Source organism: Schistocerca nitens, chromosome 8 (assembly GCF_023898315.1).
Source record: "Schistocerca nitens isolate TAMUIC-IGC-003100 chromosome 8, iqSchNite1.1, whole genome shotgun sequence".
Lineage (NCBI taxonomy): Eukaryota > Metazoa > Arthropoda > Insecta > Orthoptera > Acrididae > Schistocerca > Schistocerca nitens.
The window spans coordinates 470,094,641-470,108,301 of NC_064621.1; the positions used below are offsets into that span (position 1 = coordinate 470,094,641).

At 43.9% G+C, this 13,661-nt stretch overlaps 1 protein-coding gene across 1 annotated transcript in view; it reads left to right on the forward strand.

The window, feature by feature from the left end:
* Positions 1-13,661, forward strand: part of LOC126199294 (calpain-D-like) — a 113,822-nt gene that overhangs the window by 31,786 nt on the left and 68,375 nt on the right. Inside the window, exons 7-8 of the mRNA XM_049936119.1 lie at positions 11,907-12,021; positions 12,116-12,302. Coding sequence (XP_049792076.1) covers positions 11,907-12,021; positions 12,116-12,302 — 302 coding nt within the window. The remainder of the gene's footprint in view (positions 1-11,906; positions 12,022-12,115; positions 12,303-13,661) is intronic.

Here is a 13,661-nt window from a genome sequence, read left to right on the forward strand (position 1 = left end):
ACCCTGCCCTTTCAATATACACTTAGATTTTACCCCAGAAGTCTCACTGCTGCCAAGCTATGATTTTAGCAGTCTTTCTGTGCTGAGTATTACATGTGTTCCACTGTTTATTATTAAGTGACTTGGGGTGAAAAGCCACTACTGCACAGGGTTGGGTTGCAGTGGTGGGTCGTGATGGAGGTGCAGGCCATTGGGAGCTCAGGGAACATCAGAACTCAAACATTTTATCGAGATTTCATGCTACTTTACTTGTAGTGCTGCAGCACAGCAGCCATGCCCTCTTTAGCGCATGGCATAGATCGCTTGTGGTGCACTGCAGTGGCCAGCTGGAGGTCCAGTAGCCAGCTATCATGTCTGCGACCAGGAATGTTGACACCAAAGGGGTGTTCTCAGCGGTATGTGCCCCAGTTAGGCATGGTATAGCTGCTCATGGATGACTACAGTTATTGCCAAAATAGCAGGGGATGATAGCCTCTGGGCATGGAAGTCACCCCCTCGAGTGGTGGTGCATGGTGCCAGAACACCTGCACCAGAGTAGGAGGGTAAGCGGCTGTACCTGGTCACAATTTAATGCTCTCCAGGGTAGGAGTCTGGCTGCTGCTGAAGCAACCCTGTAGGTGGCTCACCAGTAGAAAGGCACTAAGTTCTGGAAGGAGGACTTGGTTCTACAAGATTGACCAGTGATGGCAGAGGCCCGCCTTCTGGCGGCTGCTGACTGCATATCAATTTGGCATCTGGTATAGTCCTGGTACTGCCAGATTGCAAATATCTCTGCTAAAATAAGATGGTTATTTAAACAGTTTAAAAGCTTATTTATGGTCAACACAATGCTTCTAGCCATATGCAGAATAACGAATCAAAGGCCTGACTTTGCAGAAACTACTTGGCCTATGCAAGAGCCCCATATTTCTATTTGTTGGCAGGATTACAGTGCTCAGCTCGGCCTGCCTCAAGTGCATAAACAGCACTGTGCTTGACCTCCATACTGATGCCTTGGCATCAGCTGGCTCCTTATGGGTCCTTCAATTACTGTTGCTGAGCTACTATTTTCCAGAGTTCACCCAAGAATTAGTGATGGCAGTAAAATTACCACATTTTGAACTCTGACAATTTGTTGCAAATGCTTCAGCAGTTGATCAATAGATTTTATTACTCTCATCTGTGGCAGGATTTTATTTTGATCTCATACTAATATTTCACAGCTATCATTACCTGGACTTAATGGAGAGTTGTCTAATCTAAAAATAATTTATATATAGCATATAAACTGTCAGTTAGCTGGGTAGCAGCCTATGATGGGTTACAATCCCATTCATTAAATATCTAGGTAAAATGTTGCAAAACAATATGAAATGGAGTGAGCACATCAAGTTTGTAGTAAGGAAAGTGGAACAGTCACCCTCGTTTTATTGGCAGAATGTAGGGAAAGTGTGGCTCATCCATATAGGAATGGCATATACACTCCTGGAAATGGAAAAAAGAACACATTGACACCGGTGTGTCAGACCCACCATACTTGCTCCGGACACTGCGAGAGGGCTGTACAAGCAATGATCACACGCACGGCACAGCGGACACACCAGGAACCATGGTGTTGGCCGTCGAATGGCGCTAGCTGCGCAGCATTTGTGCACCGCCGCCGTCAGTGTCAGCCAGTTTGCCGTGGCATACGGAGCTCCATCGCAGTCTTTAACACTGGTAGCATGCCGCGACAGCGTGGACGTGAACCGTATGTGCAGTTGACGGACTTTGAGCGAGGGCGTATAGTGGGCATGGGGAGGCTGGGTGGACGTACCGCCGAATTGCTCAACACGTGGGGCGTGAGGTCTCCACAGTACATCGATGTTGTCGCCAGTGGTCGGCGGAAGCTGCACGTGCCCGCCGACCTGGGACCGGACCGCAGCGACGCACGGATGCACGCCAAGACCGTAGGATCCTACGCAGTGCCGTAGGGGACCACACCTCCACTTCCCAGCAAATTAGGGACACTATTGCTCCTGGGGTATCGGCGAGGACCGTTCGCAACAGTCTCCATGAAGCTGGGCTACGGTCCCGCACACCGTTAGGCCGTCTTCCGCTCACGCCCCAACATCGTGCAGCCCGCCTCCAGTGGTGTCGCGACAGGCGTGAATGGAGGGACGAATGGAGACGTGTCGTCTTCAGCGATGAGAGTCGCTTCTGCCTTGGTGCCAATGATGGTCGTATGCGTGTTTGGCGCCGTGCAGGTGAGCGCCACAATCAGGACTGCATACGACCGAGGCACACAGGGCCAACACCCGGTATCATGGTGGGGGAGCGATCTCCTACACTGGCCGTACACCACTGGTGATCGTCGAGGGGACACTGAATAGTGCACAGTACATCCAAACCGTCATCGAACCCATCGTTCTACCATTCCTAGACCGGCAAGGGAACTTGCTGTTCCAACAGGACAATGCACGTCCACATGTATCCCGTGCCACCCAATGTGCTCTAGAAGGTGTAAGTCAACTACCCTGGCCAGCAATATCTCCGGATCTGTCCCCCATTGAGCATGTTTGGGACTGGATGAAGCGTCGTCTCACGCGGTCTGCACGTCCAGCACAAACGCTGGTCCAACTGAGGCGCCAGGTGGAAATGGCATGGCAAGCCGTTCCACAGGACTACATCCAGCATCTCTACGATCATCTCCATGGGAGAATAGCAGCCTGCATTGCTGCGAAAGGTGGATATACACTGTACTAGTGCCGACATTGTGCATGCTCTGTTGCCTGTGTCTATGTGCCTGTGGTTCTGTCAGTGTGATCATATGATGTATCTGACCCCAGGAATGTGTCAATAAAGTTTCCCCTTCCTGGGACAATGAATTCACGGTGTTCTTATTTCAATTTCCAGGAGTGTAGAACACTAGTGCAATCCATTCACGAGTGCTGCTTGAGTGTTTGGTGTCCCCACCAGTTCAGATTAGGGGAAGGCATCAAAGTAATTCAGAGGCATGCTGCTAGATTTATTAGCAGTAGGTTTGATGTGCTTGCAACTATTATGGAACTGCCTCATGAAGGAAGATGACATTATTTTCCCAAGGCACTATTGGGGAAGTTTAGAAAACCAGCATTTGAGATAACTGCAGAACATTCTACTGCCATCAACATACATTTCGTAAAAGGAACATGAGTGTAAGATGAGAGATATTAGAGCTTGTACAGAGGCTTAAAGCCTGTCATTTTCCCCTCATTCTATTTGTGTGTGGTACAAGAGAGGAAATGTCTAGTAGGGGTCTATGGTGCCCTTGCCATGTGCCTTACAGTGGCTTGGAGTATGCATGTGGATGTAGATGTAGAATGCATACTAACCGGTACAGTTAGTCGGACACATTTTTAGATATAAATATGGGTGTTTGCTCCTCCTGTGTGTTTGGAGGTGGTATGAACAATTTTGTGGCAGAGAAGTCACCTTCTCCTTGGGGAAGGTACAATTGTTAGTGAGATACAGATGAAATTAGCCTTAAGTCATGAAGGTTTTCAGCGGAGCCTTCTCAGATCACTGTGAAGGACAGCCAACAGTTACAATTACCAAATCAACAACAATGAATTATGTAAGTAAATTCTAACAAAGAGATAGAGGGGCTGGCCAGTACTTACCTCAGCTCAGTACAGCCGATAGATAACACAAAACAGAACAGAAAATTTACATTCATAGCTTTTGGAACTTTGTTCCTTCATCAGGGAGGAGAGAGGGGGAAAAAGGGAAGAAGGGAAAGTGGATTCAGTTACTCACAATCCAGGTTATGAAGCAACAGGGAAAGGTAAACGGGGAGGGTTGCAAGGATGGAGGCATGGTTGTCAGAGGGAAGCCAAAGATATTCTATTGTTAAGTACTGTGCCAGCTTCAAACCAAAGAGGATGCATACAAAAGTAAAGAGGTATATAGTATAAAGATAAACACACCTATGTAGGATGAAAAGATGTGTGAATGGCTAAAGAGGAGAGGGAAAAAGAACAAGACTGAAGAGTAAAAGGGAGTGAGGTTGGTTACCGTAGGTTCAGTGCAGGGGGATGGCGGGATGAAAGGATGTGTTGGAGTGCAAGTTCCCATCTCCGCAGTTCCGAGGGACTGGTGTTGGGTGGGAGAAGCCAAATGGCACGTACGTTGTAGCAGGTTCCCAGGTCCCTAGAATTATGCTGGACGGCATTCTCCGCTACTGGGTATTGGACATCTCCTAGGCAGACAGTTCGTCTGTGCCTGTTCATGCGCTCAGCCAGTTTAGTTGTCATCATACCAATGTAAAAGGCTGTGCAGTGCAGGCATGTCAGCTAATAAATGACATGTGTTGTTTCACATGTGGCCCTGCCTTATATAGTGTATGTTTTACCAGTAGCGGGGCTGGAGTAGGTGGTTGTGGGGGGGATGCATGGGGCAGATTTTGCAGCGGGGTCGGTTACAGGGGTAGGAACCACTGGGTAGAGAAGGTGGTCTGGGAACATTGTAGGGTTTGACAAGGATGTTACGGAGGTTAGGAAGGCGACGAAAGGCAACTCTGGGTGGTGTGGGGAGAATATTGTCAAGGGATGATCTCATTTCAGGGCTTGACTTGAGAAAGTCATATCCCTGGCGGAGTAATTTGTTGATGTATTCGAGGCCAGGATAATATTGGGTGACAAGGGGGATGCTTCTGTGTGGTCTGGGGGTAGGAACATTGTTGTTGGATGGGGAGGAATGTATTTGCTCAGGAGATCTGTTTGTGGACAAGATCTGCAGGATAGTTGCGGGAGAGGAAAGCATTGGTCAGGTTATTGGTGTAATTGTTGAGGGATTCGTCACTGGAGCAGATACGTTTGCCACGAATACCTAGGCTGTAGGGAAGGGAGCGTTTGATGTGGAATGGATGGCAGCTATCAGAGTGAAGGTACTGTTGATTGTTTGTGGGTTTGATGTTGACAGAGGTGTGGATGTGAGCTTCAACAAGCTGAAGGTCAACATCCAGGAAGGTGGCTTGGGTTTTGGAGAAGGACCAGGTGAAATTCAGACTAGAAAAGGAGTTGAGGTTATGGAGTAAATTAAGGAGTGTTTCTTCACCATGAGTCCAGACCACAAAGATGTCATCTATAAACCTATACCAGGCCAGGGGAAGCAGCTGTTGGGTCTTCAGGAAAGCCTCCTCCATGCGGCCCATGAAGAGGTTGGCATAGGACGGAGCCATCCTGGTTCCCATGGCTGTTCCCCTGATTTGTTTGTAGGTCTGGCCTTCAAAAGTGAAGTAATTATGGATAAGGATGAAGTTGGTAAGTGTGATAAGGAACAAGGCTTTTGGAAGATCTTTGGGTGGGCGCTGGGAGAGGTAGTGTTCAAGAGCAGAGAGACCATGGGTATGTGGGATGTTTGTGTAAAGGGATGTAGCATCTATGGTGACAAGAAAGGTTTCAGGCGGGAGGGGAGTGGGAATTTATTTGAGGCGTTCTAGGAAGTGGTTTGTGTCTTTGATGTAGGATGGTAGTCTGCAGGTGATAGGTTGGAGATGTTGGTCTACCAGAGCTGAGATACGTTCTGTTGGGGCCTTGAAGCCTGCCACAATTGGATGGCCAGGATGGTTCTCTTTGTGGATTTTGGGTAATAGGTAGAAGGTAGGGATATGTGGCTCAGGTGGAGTGAGTAGGTCTATGGAAGCTGTTGTGAGGCCTTGTGAGGGACCTTGGATTATTAGGATTTTCTGCAGCTCAGTCTGGATGGAGGGAATGGGATCCTGGGTAACAGCTTTGTAGGTTGAGGTGTCGGAGAGTTGACACAGTCCTTCTGGTCAAGTACCACAGTTGTGGAGCCTTTATCCGCCGGGAGGATGACAATAGATCGGTCTGTTTTCAGCTCCTTAATGGCACAGGTTTCAGCTGGGGTGATGTTGGGGGATGTCGGGCTGTCCTTCAAGAAGGACTTGGAGGCAACACTGGATGTGAGGAATTCCGGAAATGTCACATCCAGTATTGCCTCCCAGTCCTTCTTGAAGAACATCCCGACAACCCCCAACATCACCCCAGCTGAATCTTGTGCCATTAAGGAGCTGAAAACAGACCGATCTATTGTCATCCTCCCGGCGGATAAAGGCTCCACAACTGTGGTACTTGACCAGAAGGACTGTGTCAACTCTCCGACACCTCAACCTATAAAGCTGTTACCCAGGATCCCATTCCCTTCATACAGACTGAGCTGCAGAAAATCCTAATAATCCAAGGTCCCTCACAAGGCCTCACAACAGCTTCCATAGACCTACTCACTCCACCCGAGCCACATATCCCTACCTTCTACCTATTACCCAAAATCCACAAAGAGAACCATCCTGGCCATCCAATTGTGGCAGGCTTCAAGGCCCCAACAGAACGTATCTCAGCTCTGGTAGACCAACACCTCCAACCTATCACCTGCAGACTACCATCCTACATCAAAGACACAAACCACTTCCTAGAACGCCTCAAATAAATTCCCACTCCCCTCCACCTGAAACCTTTCTTGTCACCATAGATGCGACATCGCTTTACACAAACATCCCACATACCCATGGTCTCTCTGCTCTTGAACACTACCTCTCCCAACGCCCACCCAAAGATCTTCCAAAAGCCTTGTTCCTTATCACACTTACCAACTTCATCCTCATCCATAATTACTTCACTTTTGAAGGCCAGACCTACAAACAAATCAGGGGAACGGCCATGGGAACCAGGATGGCTCCGTCCTATGCCAACCTCTTCATGGGCCGCATGGAGGAGGCTTTCCTGAAGACCCAACAGCTGCTTCCCCTGGCCTGGTATAGGTTTATAGATGACATCTTTGTGGTCTGGAATCATGGTGAAGAAACACTCCTTAATTTACTCCATAACCTCAACTCCTTTTCTAGTCTGAATTTCACCTGGTCCTTCTCCAAAACCCAAGCCACCTTCCTGGATGTTGACCTTCAGCTTGTTGAAGCTCACATCCACACCTCTGTCCACATCAAACCCACAAACAATCAACAGTACCTTCACTTTGATAGCTGTAATCCATTCCACATCAAACGCTCCCTTCCCTACAGCCTAGGTATTCGTGGCAAACGTATCTGCTCCAGTGACGAATCCCTCAACAATTACACCAATAGCCTGACCAATACTTTCCTCTCCCGCAACTATCCTGCAGACCTTGTCCACAAACAGATCTCCTGAGCAATTACTTTCCTCCCCATCCAACAACAATGTTCCTACCCCCAGACCACACAGAAGCATCCCCCTTGTCACCCAATATTATCCTGGCCTCGAATACATCAACAAATTACTCTGCCAGGGATATGACTTTCTCAAGTCAAGCCCTGAAATGAGATCATCCCTTGACAATATTCTCCCCACACCACCCAGAGTTGCCTTTCGTCGCCTTCCTAACCTCCGTAACATCCTTGTCAAACCCTACAATGTTCCCAGACCACCTTCTCTACCCAGCGGTTCCTACCCCTGTAACCGACCCCGCTGCAAAATCTGCCCCATGCATCCCCCCACAACCACCTACTCCAGCCCCGCTACTGGTAAAACATACACTATATAAGGCAGGGCCACATGTGAAACAACACATGTCATTTATTAGCTGACATGCCTGCACTGCACAGCCTTTTACATCGGTATGACGACAACTAAACTGGCTGAGCACATGAACGGGCACAGACGAACTGTCTGCTTAGGAGATGTCCAATACCCAGTAGCGGAGAATGCCGTCCAGCATAATTCTAGGGACCTGGGAACCTGCTACAACGTACGTGCCATTTGGCTTCTCCCACCCAACACCAGTCCCTTGGAACTGCGGAGATGGGAACTTGCACTCCAACACATCCTTTCATCCCGCCATCCCCCTGCACTGAACCTACGGTAACCAACCTCACTCCCATTTACTCTTCAGTCTTGTTCTTTTTCCCTCTCCTCTTTAGCCATTCACACATCTTTTCATCCTACATAGGTGTGTTTATCTTTATACTATATACCTCTTTACTTTTGTATGCATCCTCTTTGGTTTGAAGCTGGCACAGTACTTAACAGTAGAATATCTTTGGCTTCCCTCTGACAACCATGCCTCCATCCTTGCTACCCTCCCTGTTTACCTTTCCCTGTTGCTTCATAACCTGGATTGTGAGTAACTGAATCCACTTTCCCTTCTTCCCTTTTTCCCCCTCTCTCCTCCCTGATGAAGGAACAAAGTTCCAAAAGCTATGAATGTAAATTTTCTGTTCTGTTTTGTGTTATCTATCGGCTGTACTGAGCTGAGGTAAGTACTGGCCAGCCCCTCTATCTCTTTGTTAGTATTTGTTTCACATCTTTATATGAGATTTTCCATTAATCAATTATGCAAGTAATTAATTTACTTTTGCATGGTGCCACAGTCACACTAAAGTTTTTGACCATTGCAACTGTTCAGTAGTTTGGTTAACATGTGCTTCTTCAAGAAATTATGCAAGTAATTTCTGTGGACCATCTACAAATCGAAACTGATACACGAGCTACATTCTAATTATCCTGTAAAGAGACAGAACTTGTTTGAAAAATTTATGATCACTGTCAAAGAGGGTAATGGCATGAGAGAAAAATCATTGCGAGTGGTGGAGCAACATTTCTATGGAACAAGGAGGATGGCTATGAGCTGCCAACATCTGGCTACTAGTGGTCCAAGACCAATAAGCACTGCACAGCCATCATTGAGATAGCTCCACAAAATGAAGGTGCAACTGAATAAACAACTGACAAAAGAGAGCACTGATGCCTTTATGCAGAAAACAGTAACACGAGAGTCAGGAAACTGATTTAGTGACATTGGAAAATGAAATGACAGTCCATTTTGTACACACTGCATAGGAAAGACAGTCTTCAGGAGCCAGCAAATTAGTCATGTGAAGAGGAGTACTACATGCCGGTGAGAATTTTGGATTTATAGTTCTCAGTTTATTACACAGAAATATGTAGATGAGTTCCCAAAATGTTGTTGTTCAAGTTGGCTTCACTGTGGAGGTCTATGTGCTTAAAAGAACTCATTTATAAGGAAAAGTCTGTAGAGGTAGTTATGAAATGATAGAATCTGAGATAAGGAATGGTATGATTCAAAAGTAAATGTGTTTTGTGCTGTTTATTAACAACTTTAGAAGGTTGTAACAATGGTTAATCCCAGCAGATGAAAAGAAACAGCAGTTCATTTGCCATAAAGATGGGGTCCTATCACTGTTCCACAGCTAGGGGTCTGAGCCGAAGTGGATATCTGCAATAATTGTTACACTGCAGATAAAGCATGCACTGTTGCACATAACTGCATGTTATCTGTGGACATCTCCAATAATAATTGCTTTGTAGTTAAAAATTAAAGGGCAGTATCAATTTTATCACGCCCTTTTCATCAAATTGTTTTGCCTGCAGTCAGTGAACGAGATGAACTGCAACTCGGTTGTAACTTTAGGAAAAAACTTGAAAACAGTGGCCCAAGGTAAAATGGAAGTCTGTTTCTTGCTTACCAACTGGTTATGAAGACTTTAGCTGTACCCAAGGGACCTGCACATAGTGTCCATGCACTACTGTGACTGTATTTTTCGTACCGTCTGTGAAGCATGTTCCGGATGACAACCCTGGCAACTGGCCACCTAAGAAGTGCGAGTTAACAAGTTTCTGCTGCCTTCAGTTAACACTGTGTATTGACAGTGACCATGTCATGAATGCATCGCAGTAAACATTAGTGGGAGTGTTTTAATCAAATGAACACTACGAACATCATTTCATGTAAGGTGAATGAAAGTGATTTCACATTATTGTGAGAAGCCAAATTGAAACTGTCACTTTGTAAGATATTTTCTTATGTATTTGTTGACAATTAAAAAATCAAAATATCAATGTTTTATTGAATGTAAAAATAGTTATTCTTTCACTGCACACAAAACTAGGGCTTCAAATTTTTTAAAATAAGTATGCAAGGCTGGACAACAGTAGTATAATTATTCTTTTAAATACTAAGAGAGATGTAAATTTTTTGAAGTGCCACCAAATTTGAAGGTAGCTGCGCAGAGAGAGAGAGAGAGAGAGAGAGAGAGAGAGGGGGGGGGGGGGGGGGGGGGAACACCTTGATCTTGTCAGCAAAGACATTTTACCATTGGAAGTTGCATATGAAAATATATTTCTCAAGAGTGCACAGTTCCTTAGTTCCTTACTGATGTGTGGAACCAGGTAAGTGCTTGATTGCGAACAAACAGTTACCTCATCCAACCACAAGTTTGAGAAATACGAAGGAAACCACTGATTATTTGCATGAAGCTGTTTCTAGAGAGGTGAGGAATGTTTTCAGTTATGTAGGGGGTCACTAACAGCCAGTCTAAGGAAAATACACTATGTGGGAGTGACTGCACATTACATTAACAGTGAAGGAGCAAAACTTCAGGTTGAAGATATCAAGAGTGAGAGTAAAAAACTGGAGAAAATATCAAATGTCAACAGATAAAGATATTATGGCCATTCAATTTAAAAAGCATTGTGCAAACCATAGAGTTTGTTGCTGACAGAGGTCCAAACATTGTATGAGTAGCAGCACATCATCAGTATAAGAGACTTTGATGCTCAGTGTGCCTCTTCAATACTATGTTTTTTTACGTCCACAACTTGAGGAGTTGTCAATGATAAGAAGAGTGATGTACAGAGATAAATAAATTCTTGTTGGCTGTCACAACTTTTGAAAAAGATAAGACCTTCAGAAAGGCCTGCAGAAATCACTGAAAGGAGATATGGTCATGTGATGGGACAGCAAACTAGACTTATTTGAGCAACTTAACTCACAGTGGTTCAAAGTTGTAGCAATTTTGTCCAAGATAGATCAAGACAATTTAATAAACTCTGTTGACAAAAAATATTGGAAGATGTAATAATCTTTCTTATATCATTTAAAAATGCCTCTCTCAAGATTTGTTTAGTATTTTCACTATTTGCAGTAAGAACATTCAACTTCAAAATCAGATTTATAAAATATTACAAAACAAAATTTATATAATGTGAGTCTGAAATTTCTTGCAGTGCTACCAAACAAATTTCACAGATCATACTTTACTAGTCATCAGGAATAACACTCGAATATTCTGTAGCATAATTCTGTGATTATCTCTAAACCTTTACTCACAGAAGAATATATATTGTTGTATAAAAAAAGTCTGACATATTCTTAAAAGCTGAGTTTTTGAAAGTCATTCACTGCCGAAATCTGCAACAGAGGCTGTTTATAATGGCTCAAGAACTTTGCCTCCTACAAACTGAGTAATTATTTGTATGTGTAATACTTGACCATTTGTTTTTTCACAGTTATGTACTTGATGGTATATATTTTTTCTTTTTGTAGTGTGTGTGTGTGTGTGTGTGTGTGTGTGTGTGTGTGTGTGTGTGTGTGTGTGTGTGTGTGTGTGTGTGTGTGTGTGTTTGGGGGGGGGGGGGGGGGAGGAATCATTAAACAAATGTTATTGGTGTTGCAATGATTATGAAAGTATTTTAAATCCATTTCATATTCCCAGGCTGAATCTTTTTGTCTCTCTCTTGCTTTCCAAACTTCACAGAAGCTCTGCTGTATATGTTGCTAGACCAGCTGCCCTGGTAAAAATAGTACCATTGAGACTGTCATAATTATAGCCTAGATGTTATTTACAGAATAAATATTTTGTGCCTGGGCATATCAGTTGCTTAGAGGACTGATCATGAATAACAAGGTTCCAGTATGTCTTCCCAATATGACACACTGTTTAAATCTGCCAGGAAACTAATTTAATACTCTAATCCCATGAACACATACTGCAAATTGAAGAACATGGCAATCACATTATCATTTCACTATTCTCTATTGTGTGTGCTTAGATTTTTGGTGATAGTAACCATGCATTTTAGAATGTATGCTAATGTACAGTGTTGTTTTTCTAGGCCAAAAGAAAACAGCTATGGGTACCATTAATAGAGAAGTCTGTTGCTAAAATTCATGGTTGTTATGAAGCACTGGTTTCGGGTCGAGCTATTGAAGGCCTGGCAACACTTACAGGTAAATACAGACAGAACTTCTGATTAAATTATGCCCTTTTAATCATACTTGTGCCTAAAATTAACTAAAATCTTCTCCTTCTTGCTGTTCGTAGGTGCTCCATGTGAAAGTGTTCCCCTCCAGCCATCGTCATTACCATCAGAAGATGAGCTGGACCGTGACCTAATATGGGCACAGTTGTTGAGCTCACGGCAGGCTCGCTTCCTCATGGGAGCCTCATGTGGTGGTGGAAATATGAAAGTCGATGAGGAAGAATATCAGCGCAAAGGCCTCCGTCCCAGGTAGCTGGCACAGGTTATAATAGATTGGTGAGAATGAATAAATGTTTTAGAATAGGGAGATAGCCACCACATATCTGAAATATCAATTAGAAGAAGGGGTACAATGATAAGTCACTTAAAGTAGCAAATGCTAAAATTTGAAGTTTCTTTAAAAAAAAAAAATCAGTGCACTTTCCACTAGAAGTATCTGAAAAATGGATAAGACTATAAACTCATAAATAACTACTAAGATTGACTGATAAACAGAGTAAATGACACACATGATCAATGGACAGAGAGACAATATACAAGTACAGAAGAGATGTTGGGTCGTGTATGTCAGTAGGCATATGACCAAGGTTTTTATTAGTTGTATGGGAGGCCATATGTTTAAAAAATATGCTGATGAGCCAAGACAGCTGTTTTAATCTCAACCAAGTCATTGAATATCGAACCACATGAGTTGTCTTTCATAGTTCCAAACAGATAGAAGTCAGATGGGGGCAAATCATGGCTGTAGGGTGCACGAGGCACCATTGACCAACCCATTTTTGCAATTACTTGGTCTGCGAAAAATGACATGGGGGACTGAATAATTGTGATGAAGCATGATGGCATGAATGTCTTTTAGTGGTATCACTTTCTTACTGCTGTTCTAACTTACTTAAATGTGGTTACATACGTTTCACTGTTGACTGTGAACTCAAACATGTCTGTCTCCTTCAATCGCTTCATCAGCATGTCCTCAATTGATATCTGTGACAGATATTGTCAGGCTACAGCATGCGTACCTGCAGTATCCATTTCTCCATTACCAAACTTCTTCACACACCACCACACATTGCTGATGCCCATTACAGCATCTCCATGTTATTACTCCATGGATAAAGTTAAAACAGCTTTTAAATCATGGGTCCAGAAGCAAAATCCTGAATTTTACCAAACTGAATTTGAATTTGATCTCTCGGTTCATCGATGGCAGAAATGTGTACAAATGCATGTTGACTGTGCTGAATGGTAGTGTTGAGTTGGAAACTTTACTAATCCCACCTTATATGTTAATCATTAATTTTTTATTACATGAGAGGCATTACTTTTTCATCCACACTTGCACATATGGCTCTGTAACACATTATTTCTCATGGTAATAATGACCTGTCGAGTTGTATTTCCTAAGAAGTCTTCATTCCAGTCATAAAGCTGGTCCATTTCTCTGCAAGTTCATATTTTGTCCACTTGGCAAAAGTGCAAAACTGTATCAGATACCTTCTAGATTTCAAGAAACGTTGCATCATTTTGACAGTACCGTCTTGTGCATTTTATGAACAAGCAGAATGAGCTGAATTTCACAATAAAACAGGTTTGGTACTTGCTTGCAAA